Genomic DNA, 11,457 nt, shown 5'->3' with positions numbered 1-11,457 from the left:
ACAGTTATTTCCGGATTTGTAAAGTTTTTATTACTTTTTTTTTTTCAATAATTGAGAGAAATTGGAAATATTGAAAATTGGAATTAATCAAACATCTTAATGATTGATATTTGTACTTTTCTAAAATATTATTTCCTTATTTTTTTAATTCTTAATTTTTATATAATAAATGATCGTTTTAAATTCTTAATACCTATCAAAAGAAACAAATAAATAAGATTTTTGCGTCTAAATTATTATGAAATGTCTTAAGTTAGGTAAAAATTTACGTATAAGGTTTTTATGCATTGATCTTCACTAGATGTTCTTTTCATGTTTAGTAGTGTGAATCAAGGTTATATTAGTCATTAATTATCAGTATTTTCGTATCAAAGAACGAACCTCAACATTTTTAATTCTTCAGTGACATACCTACCATTGCAGAACCTTACTCCCTTTCAATTTAATAAATTTGTAAAGGAAATAAAAATGTTTGATTGATGTTAATAATGCAAATTATTTAGGTTAAGTTTGAGGTGGTTGAGCCTAGCTGTAGACAGATCGAAAATGGACTGGCTCGACCGGGGAAATACCACCCTCTCACAGAAGATCGGTGTGAAGTAGCCTTTAATGGCTGAGTTTCGTCCGATGAGTGAGAGAGCCGGTTGCCCTTACAGTATTCCCACCTTTTCCTGACACTTCCTTTTTCCCATCTCTTCCTATTCCTAAAAAACCAAGGCTGGCAACGCATCCGCAACAGAGATGTTGCGGATATCCATAGGCGATGGTGGCTACTGACCACCAAGTAGACCGTCTGCTCGTTTGCCACCTTTGACATAAAAAAAGGTATTAATATTTTATAAAATATTGGTTTTAAGCGTAGTTTTTATTTAGGCTACAATATATTTCTAACCTTAATAGTTTCTTCTGTACGCTGTTCAAACAGTTTTGAATCTAGGATTATTATTTCCCGAAAACACATATAATTATTGTAGTCCTTTTGTTTATATCAATTATCTTCTGCAGCATGTGAAGGGAAAAGCGCGATTGACAAGAAGCACGGGAGGAGCTAGAAGTAGTTATTATTTTTCGTACCTAATGGGTAAAGTAATAATTTTATTATATTTTTTACTTTATTCGTGCTAAATAAAAAGAAATGTTCCATTAAAAGTACTAGCGATATGCCAACTATATTATTAATATTTATTTAAAATAGAATACTACAAATGTCTCTTGATTTTATGTCTTAGTTTCATTCGCATTGGAATAGAATAGTTTTCTTTATATTTGACATTTACTGATAATACTCATATACCTTTATTCAGTATTTACTGATAATACTCAAATACCTAAATTGAGTAATCTTCAGGCGTTCACGTATAAGATGTGTCTCTCAGTCACCGCAGCGTGTATAATGTTTACTTTAAATCAGTTATCGGAAATTCTCAGGCCGAGACCTATGTGCTTGCGGCCCACTACTGTTTTGTAATTTAAGTATTATAAAAAAATTAAAATAATTTATTTTTTACAAAAACTATACATATTGTAAACTTTATACGTAATGAATTACACCTACCCACAAAACGAACATATATAACATCTTTTTTTCTCTTATACGTTACGCTTTAACTCCTCACCCTTAAATGGAAGTGATGACGTGTCATACTACGCAGTTTCTTATATTTGTTCGTCCAATTGATAAGAACTTCGTCACGAGCTGTTTCGCAATTTTAAAGATACGACTAAAGGAAAAGATTTATTTTATAATTTCGATCAGGGTATGAAATCAATGCAATTATTGTGAAGAAAATTAGTAACAGAGTGAGGCAGAAACATGAGTTGATATTATGACGGGTTCATAGTTTACTTTTTTCACTAGAAGTAAAACTTACTAAAATTAAATTAGAAGAGAAGTGATGCGGTATTCTTTTATTTTTCCATTGCATTAACCTTCAAGAAAGTCCTAGCTTAATTCGCAGTAGTCAAAGGGCTGAGTTACTGATGGTTGTTGACGTTAGATACATACATAAAGGGGGAATGAATGCCTTTTTGGGGTGGATAAAATTTCAAAGGATGGTGATGGGAAATCTGAGTAGGTCTGGGAAAAGTTCATTTTTGTATATATAAGTAGTACGGTAGTACGGTTTCAGCAGGGGCATACACAGAGATTTGGGGTAGGGTAAACAGAATATGTTTGAAAAAAAAATGCAAATTTTCACCTTAATTTCATCCTCTAAAACAGTGATAATAATCGCGGATAAAGTTATAGTAGTGCAATCACAACTAACATCTATATATTTTATAAATCTATCAACTACATCTGAGCCACGAAAGTAACTTAAAACGTCTGTTCATCACCGCTTCATGAAAGTTATTTAAATCGCAATATCCAATAGGGATCCAAATATTCTTTTTCTATGTAAATGTTGGCAAACGACGGCCTACATGATGCGCAGTAGTGACCGTCGCCCAGGGACATCCGCAAAATAGTTGTTGCGGATGCGTTTCCAACCTTAGTTGTTGAGGAAAAGGGAGGTGTGGGAATAAGGAATGACAGGAAAGGGTGGGAACAAGGCAATGGTAACCGGATGTCTCACTCATCGGACGAATCACAGTCAAGGATAACAATTAAGGATATTTTCAAGAAACAAAATGAAAAAGAATATTCTTTATAAGAAACGATTTTATTAAGAAATACCAAATCGTTACATGCTAAGTAATAAATAGCCTCGTATACATTTTTAAACTCTTAATAATTTTATTTATTTTCAACCATTTGAAGTCAAAGTAAGTAAAGTTATTATTTTAAATATAGGTATGTAAGTGTTTATGACTGTTTAAAAAATCAAGATTAAATTTTAAGGTTGGTTAAAGAAAATTTGAGCTTACCAAGATGGGAATAAGGAATGTAAGTCTTAGTCACACCTTTAGTCGTTAAGAGCAATGATTTTGAGCTTTACCTTAAAGATGATTCGAGGGGACGCGAAGAGTGGCAATTTCCTGAGCGGAAGTGTTGCCATGATGGAGTAATTCGCAGCCGCCCAGTTTTAAGGACTTCTTCAGATTTAAAATTTAATGCTTCTTCCAATAAATATTACGTATCCGGTGATAATCACCGCTTTGTTCCTTTTGTACAGAATCACGAGATGTTTTTGAGAGAATAAAATATAGCGTAAGAATAAAAATCTGTGAAGTTGTTCAACAGACTGTCGGAAGCCCAATGGGGTTTAAGGGAGCGGGTTAGTTTTTTTTCTAAGGCAAAGTTTTCTATCTGATTTTATAGTCTGGCGATTTATTAGTATTTTCCATAGGGGGATGTTAATTTAAAACTACAATTATTTACGGCCTTTCGACTTTGGAGATATATTTTAAAGATTTACTTTCAATAAAAACTTTGATGCTATTTATATTTAAGCACTTCTTGATAAATCACAATATAATAGATACCTAATATACAATAAATAAATATATGCGAAAAGGGCTATCTCAAAAGCTGAAAAGATTTTACAGAATATTTGATATCATACCCATACATTTTTAAGAAAATTTAATTGTTTAGGGTTAATCGATCATCCCATGAAAAAAATAAAACCTGTTCGTTTTCTTGAAGTATCATAATGCGGCGTAACATTTTCTTCCATTTACGTAATGCGCTCTGCAATTTGCCTCTTAAGTTAAACTTGCTTTTATGTAGCATTATAGACCTAATTGCAGTTTAAAATTTAAATATAGCAACCCTACCTTAGAAGGCTAGAAATTTAGAAAGACTAGACTGTAATGGTTTATAAGCATTCGTTATAAGGATATAGTTACTGTATGACGTAGTTATTAGTAATTACCTAATATAAAACGTCTTTTCATTGCCAGCTTCGTATTCCATTTTTAAATACAGTTTTTTTATGAAAAGTTGCAAACTTTTATAAAATATCTTGATATTATGGTTTATGGTTGTATTAAATTTTGAGTACTTTAAAGGAAAAAGATATAAATATTGTACATATGTATGTATTTATAATCACCCTCGAGTCTCTCAATCATAACCCTCGTTGCTAATGGATGTGTAATTACATTACGTTTCCTTCAGGTACATTAGTTGTTTCTTATAATCAAGTTAATCAAAATATAAGGAGAGAATTATTAGTTAATAAATACTTCGACCTAATAGACTACTTGCATGGTCGGCGTTACTATTAGAACAAGAAAATGATAAAATGTCAAGTAATTTGTTTTACGCTCTACGTATTCTCCCCCCCCCCTGTCTATTTCTTTTTTCATTTGCTAGCGCTTTTAATCAAAATCTTTAAAACGTGGCAACATTACTGTATTTGTTGATTCGATCTCAAAGACGTGTAATCACTGTATTTGTACCTACATATTATAACGAATAGATATAATAAAAAAAGTACTACAGGTGTCACTTCAAGACGATAATTTATATGTTTCAGATACATTGATACCTTTCATGCATATTTTTTTAAAATTAAAATGTAGAGACAATGAGAATTTATATTAAATTTTTTCTACTATAATTTTATGATTGAATAATTAATCTTATATGTAATTCGCTGGTCACTGCAGATAAGGTCTATATAAACAAATAGATAGAATGTAATAATTGTAAACAGAAAGTATTTAAATAACGATTTAATGAAGATATTAATGACCTCAAAACAACAAGAGCCAGAGTAACACAAAGTTTTTGTTCAATTTTATTTTATGACAGATAATTATAATTTTAAAGATAATTAATATTTATACACACTAAATTTATTCCTAATACACATGCGTTCAGATAGAAATTTTGTATTATTTTTAAATGCACTTGAAGGTAAAGCAAAAGATAAATATAGAGTTGAAAAATAACACAACGATAAAACGAAACTAATTCTACTAGGCATCAGGTAATGGGGTAATGGCATTGAATTTCACCTTAAGGGTGTTTCATGAGGGCACGAGAATTGGCAATTTCCTGGTCGGATGTATCGCTATGCTATCGTGATTTACCTTTTTTTTTTTTTTTTTTTTTTGATGACGCAGGGAAACTCTTTTTACGAGCCGTCTCACCGGCCTTGGTGGGGCCGGAGAGGATGTGTGAGACTCGACCTGGGCAGGTCCCTACTCACTAAAACCACTGCGAAAGCCATCGGCCGCTATGTTGGTGCACCCCGGATCTGTCAGCGACAGGGCACACCAGCGACTGGCCGGTCCTGGCAAAGACCGGACTTACTGCCTCGGAGAAAGGGGGCGATCCCGGCAATTAGGATCGCCCCGACGACGCCGGGCTTTCACAGGAGCCGGGTTACCAGCCCGACCCCAGCCCGGGGCGCAGGGGCGCTATTGGAGGAGGCGTTGATATCGCCCCCGGCGCGCCCCCGTCCGTCGTCTGCGGAGGGAGGGTGCATCAGCCGCAACCTCCCGTTCCCGCTCAGATGCCTCCTTCGTGGACATGACCGTCTCACAGAAGGAGGACACCGCCATCCAGGACCTGTCACTCTCAAGCATCTTCTCCGCGACACTCGAAAGCGACAAGCCCACTCCGCCGAGCGCCGCCACAAGGTCTTGGCGCCGCGCAGCCCATCTCGGGCACACCTCGAGGGTGTGCTGGGCTGAGTCCACCGCAGCGCCGCACTCATGGCAGCCTCCTCCCGGCTCTCTCCTGGCCACCCGACACAAGTAGTCACCGAAGCAGCCGTGCCCGGTGAAAACCTGCGTCAGACGGAAAGTAAGGGGTTTGCGTTTCCGCCTCATCCAACGCTCTAGGACCGGACGGAGCGCAGCCGTTGTACGTTTACCGTACGGCTGGCCCGCCAGGTCCTCCCCCCACTCCCGCATAAGGCGCGACTCCCCCTGCCGGCGAACCGCCCGGATCTCCTCTGACGAAGGGTTCTCTCCGAGAGCCCTCCTACCCGAGACGTAAGAGAACACCTCGGCGAGAACCGACGCCACCAGATCCCAGGGCGGATCGCCAGCAAGAGCCGTCGCTGCGGCCCAGGAGACCGTACGGTACCCCCTAATCACCCTCACCGCGGGTGCCCTTTGCGCCGAGCGCAGTAGGGCCTTGACCCCGCGGCTCATCGGTCGATCAGCCCAAACGGGAGCACCGTACGTGGCTATACTCCGACAGACCCCAGAGTATAGCCGCCTGCAAGCTGCGCTGGGTCCTCCGAGGTTCGGGAGGAATTTCCCCAGCGCACCTGCCGTCCTCATGACCTTCGGCCCCAACTCCCTGAAATGGGGCACGAAGGTCCACCCTCCGTCAAGGGTGAGCCCCAGATATTTCATGGTCGGGCTCACCCTGACCCTCCCTCCTCCTATGAGAAGGGTGGCACCCGGCGGGGGTCCTTTCCGCCCAGTCCCGCGGAAGAGGAGGGCTTCGGTCTTGTCGATTCTGACCCGAAGCCCCAACCTCTCTATGCGGCTGACCACGAGATCAGTACCGACCTCGGCCAGCCGCGCCGCCTCCTTGTAGCTCCGTCCCCGGGATAAGACGAGGGTGTCATCTGCATAGCAAATGACACCCATCCCGGGGAGGAGGCGACTCCGCAGGACCCAGTCATACCCGACGTTCCAAAGGACAGGTCCCAATACCGAACCCTGTGGAACGCCGTTGTCGACTGTCCACCACTCTATGGACCCCCTCCGGTTCTCGACTGCCACCCTCCTCTGGGAGAGATAGTCACCTATCAGCCTCCTCAGATACAGGGGCACTCCGAAGTACTCGAGTGCCACCTGTATCACGCTGTGTGGGAGGCTGTTGAAGGCGTTGGCGATGTCCAACGACACCGCCAACACTACCTCTCCTCTGCGTTCCGCCTCTTCCGTCACCGCCCTCAGGCGTTTGAGGGCATCGACGGTCGACCGACGGGCTCGGAACCCAAATTGGGACTCTGACAGTCCCGGGCCCGAGCCTTCCTCCAGGTGCCGAACGAGACGGGTGGCCATTATCTTCTCCAGGGCCTTCCCCGCCTCGTTCAGCACAACCACCGGTCGCACCGCCGAAGCCGAGTCCAGAGGCCGGCTGCCTTTTGGGAGTAGGCAAAGCCGGCCTTCCTTCCAGGCCCTCGGGAACTGCCCGGACCTCAGACAGAGGTCGAACAGCTCCCTGAGGGCTTCCCCGAGGTGCACCAGGGAGAGAGCAAGAACTCTCCCGTGCACCCCGTCCGGACCCGGTGCGCTCTTCTTACTCTGGAGGCGAGCCAGAATCGCCTCCATTTCAGACTCCGTGACGGTGGGCGGAACGCGGTCGCCCTCTTCCAACGTCAGCCGGGCCATTCTGGGGGGAGTGAATCCCGCAGGAGCGTCGGGGAAGAGTTCCCCCACGATCCCCCTCAGAACAGCTGGCTGGAGCACTTCCGTTATGGGGGCCGACTGGGCGCAGAGCTTGTTCCGCGCCCGCTTGTATGGTCGACCCCAAGGGTCTCGATCGAGACCCTCCACCAGCTCCAGCCAGGCTGCCTCCTTGGCCCGGCAGATGGCCTGCTGCAGGATCAACTTTTTCGCGACGTAGATCCTGTACAGCCGGCCATCTCGCTCCTCGTCCTGGGGGCGGCGTCGCCTACTCCGGGTATATGCCCTCCTGGCCCCGTTGCAGGCGACCCGGAGGTTGGAGATATTCTCCGACCACCAGTACACCGCTCCCCGCGGGGGGGGACGTCCTACGGGGGGCATCGCCGCTCTGCAGACGTTTTGGAGAACGTCTCCGAAGCGACTAGCCCCTTCATCCACCCCCAACTCCGCACTCTCCGGGAGACTCCAGCGGCCGACAACGGCCGCTTCTTCAGCCAGTTCCCGGTTGAGCTTTGACAGTGCCCAACGCGGGAACCGACTTCTCTCCCGGGGCGACGAGGAACTCGACGCTGGACTCCTGCGACCTGCAGGAGTGGAAGACACTTCGAACCGTATGTAGCGGTGGTCCGAGAGCGTCTCCACTCCTGCCTCAACCCTCCATCCCTCCACTCTGCGTGCGATGGTCGGAGTGGCGAAAGAGACGTCCACCACTGAACCTCCCGACCGTCGCACGCACGTCTGGACTGTCCCTGTGTTGAGAAGGGACAGTCCGGCAGTTAGCGCCCATTCCTCCAGTTCCCTCCCTTTGGGTGTTGTGTGAGGGTTCCCCCACGCCGTGGACTTGGCGTTGAGGTCCCCCATCACAACCACCTGGAGAGGCGCTAACTGCCCTACCACCGGCCCGAGAGAGTCGAGAAATCTCTCGAAGGCCGGCAGGTCGCGGTTCGGGGAGAAATATACCCCAACTATGGCAATCTCCCCCCGAACCGCCGCCACATACCCGTGGCCCCTCGCTTTGACTGCGAGGGGGGGCACGGCGCCCGGCCTCGTGACGATAGCGACGGAGCCGTCCGCGTCTCCCACCCAGTGAGGTTGGGCAGGGACATAGTACGGCTCCGACATCACCGCCACGTCAACGGCCCACTCCACCATGGACTGCAGGAAGAGATCCTGAGCCCCGGCGCAGTGGTTGCCGTTAGCCTGTAGGAACCTGAGATGTCCAGCCATTACTCGGACATCTCAGCTCCTGACGCCTGCCTCGAAACCCCCACCCTTTTCGGTTGGGCCGGGAGTTTCCCACGGGTGGATGGGGGGCGGCACGAATGACCCCCCATCACATGGTCCGCCGGCATGCTCGCGTCAGCGCACACAGCGCAGCGCGGTGACGCGGAACACTGGGCGGACTTGTGGCCCTCCTTGCCGCAGCGGTAGCACAAGCCGCTGCGGTCTTTTGGACTGGAGCACGCGGCCGCAACGTGCCCCATTCCCAAGCACTTAAAGCAGTGCTTGGGCCGTGCCTCCATATATGAGAACCGCACTTGGCTCCACCCCACCAATATACTGCCCAGCTGCAGCAACTTTTTGGCCGCCACAGCCGGCACCTCCAGTAGGGCGGAGCCTGTGCCTCGAACCCCAGGTCGCACGTTGCGCACCCTGACCTGGGCCTCGGTGCAGCCCCCCTCCTGCGCGACCGCGGCTATTAGCCGGTCCGCGGTCGTCGCATCACTGAGGCCCGTGACTCTCAAGTCAGTGAACTTCACGGGCCTCGTAACCTCCACCTCCTCTGCCAGTGCGGACTTCAGCTTCGCGGCCAAAGCGTCTGCTTTGTCCGCACTGGTGGAGCCGGGAACCTCGATGATACGGGCCCCCGTTGCTGTAGCACGGATCTTCAGGGGCCCTATCATCGTGATTTACCTTGCTCCTTATTACATATTATCATGAACTATCTTGTTAATGAAAGCCAATACACAAATAGCTATAAACATGTCTAATATAACAGCCTGCTGAACTTTTTTTGGGATGTAAATCTTTTTTATTTGATATTTTAGATTTAAACGTATGACATCTAAAAATGTTTTACGGTTAAATTTTTTTTTCTGAATGAAAAGAGAAAGGGACAAATATTTAAGAAACAATGTCGTTATTATAAATCGTACATTTTAATGGAGTAAAATAATGGCTGGGTTATTTTTTTTCAGTCTTATAACAAAGTATTACCTTATCAAAATAACATGAACCTTAAATACTATTATTTAAATAATATGGGATGGGACGATTGTCATAAATTTCAATAGTTACAATTGTTAATATAAAATATATAATTTTATAGAACACCACTGTAATTTAAACATCATTTTTATTGGTGAAGAGCAACTTTGCAATGTTTTTTTTTGTTTAATCAATATAAATAGCACAAACGAATCCACAATCCCACTAAATATATTTTGTGAGAGGTGGGCCTGTAACCTCCAGGTCACCACGACTATATAATATAGTATAACAATGAATAAAAAATTTTTTAAGGAATTTTGTAATCAGTATCTCGTATGACGTTGTTTCTAAAAAGGAGAGTATCAGTGAAATTTTGTCAGTTTTGTATTTAATATAAGTTAAATCAATATGAAAAAAATAATAGTGGATATTATTTTAAAAAGTTTCAATTAATTTCAGGTTTCATTCAATTTTTGTTAATTATTATATCATTTAGGTATGTGGTGGACCCAAACACAAATTTCGAATCTAAATTAAATAAGTTGAAAATATTTGTAATATCAAATTTCGGTCTGAGGACATTGCCAAAAGACTCAAGTGCGAGGCAATTAAGGCTGTAAAGAAGCAGATGTAAAAAGTTATTAAATATTTTAAGCGGAAAAAAATTTGTGATTAAATGTTCTTTCCATTATGTTTTTCTTAAAAATATGGTTTTAACAACCTCCCTAAAAATAAAATGATGTGTAAAATTTTCTGAATTACAAAGTATTCTGTAAATACGTATGAGTATTTGCGCGTACAAGATATTTCATTATTAACGTTTATGATAACAAATGTTAATTTTTTAAATGGATTTCACAAAAAAGGAACACATTACTTTTGAATTAATATCAACCTGTCAAGTTTTAACTGGAGTTATTTATAACATTTTAAATGCAGACAGCATAACGCACTCACGTGAATTCGTCAATTATTTTTCAATTTTCGTGTGCCAACAGTAAATCCCATTCCGAACCGATAGGATATTCGGCTCTCTGTGTAATTGGAGCATCAATATTTGCTAGTATGGCCGTTTGTTCATCCACGTAATTCTGACTTTTAGATAATTGTCCAATTCCTTCTTTTTTCAATAAGAGAAAACTAAATTGGATATTATAAACAGTATATATAAATTTTGAAATAGTTATTGCTAATAAATATTAAGAACAAACTTAATAATAAATTAAAATGGACTATTCGTTTTCAGAATCAATTCGAGACATTCATAGTCATAAATATTAGAGGAGAAGGCTAATGGAATAATTTAATTACTTAGGGGATTGATTTGATCATGTTCCTTTTTCCGCATAAATGCCTCACAAGTTGAATCGGACGGAAATTGCTTTCATTATCTTTTTACTTTTATTTTTACTCTTACGTTATTTATTTTGTACAAAAATATTTCAGTAATTGTGTTATGTAGGAGAATTTTTTGTTTATTAATCAATTATTATGATAAATACTCGACTTTCAGGTACTATGTAATTGAAATTGTTTCAATATTTTGCAGCAATTAATATTTAAATTTAATTTTGCTATCAAGTTAAATCTGTTCATTACTAAGTCCGTATGAAATAGGTTTGTAGCTAATACTGTCTGAGATATGCGTTGTCAGGATATTACATTCTGCATTGGAATACAAAGAGCTTGATTAGCTAGGTTCAGTAAGTTTGAATACCAGCACATAGCACCTGGTACACGTCAAAGAGCTTATAGTTTCAAAACTCAATAGAGCAAATATCTGCGAGGAAACCACGATGGAAACTTTTAAAAACACTAAATAAATTCGGTTGAATGTTTCAAAAGTTTTATAAACCGAGAACGGATTTTTTTTTTTATTTTATTCATATATATAGTCTCCTTTGTTTGAGTTTTTGTAATATTTTATATTGAGATTTAGAAAAAAAAAGAAGTCCCTCATAAATAACATTTTTCTTCCAA

The 11,457-nt window shown here is 42.3% G+C and overlaps 1 protein-coding gene across 1 annotated transcript; it reads right to left on the bottom strand.

Annotated features, from left to right (window-relative positions):
• Positions 1-8,492: 8,492 nt before the first annotated feature.
• Positions 8,493-9,170, bottom strand: LOC133320070 (uncharacterized). The gene has a single exon (XM_061526816.1). It carries the CDS (start codon positions 9,168-9,170, stop codon positions 8,493-8,495), a length of 678 nt encoding a protein of 225 aa, XP_061382800.1.
• Positions 9,171-11,457: the final 2,287 nt, after the last annotated feature.

This window comes from Danaus plexippus (genome assembly GCF_018135715.1).
Source record: "Danaus plexippus chromosome 3 unlocalized genomic scaffold, MEX_DaPlex mxdp_30, whole genome shotgun sequence".
NCBI classification, from domain to species: domain Eukaryota; kingdom Metazoa; phylum Arthropoda; class Insecta; order Lepidoptera; family Nymphalidae; genus Danaus; species Danaus plexippus.
This window is presented reverse-complemented; position numbering and strand designations above follow the sequence as displayed.

What these genes read in the sequence shown, in the direction of transcription:
- LOC133320070 (XM_061526816.1), bottom strand. Translation starts at nt 9,170, where the DNA reads ATGATAGGGCCCCTGAAGATCCGTGCTACAGCAACGGGGGCCCGTATC.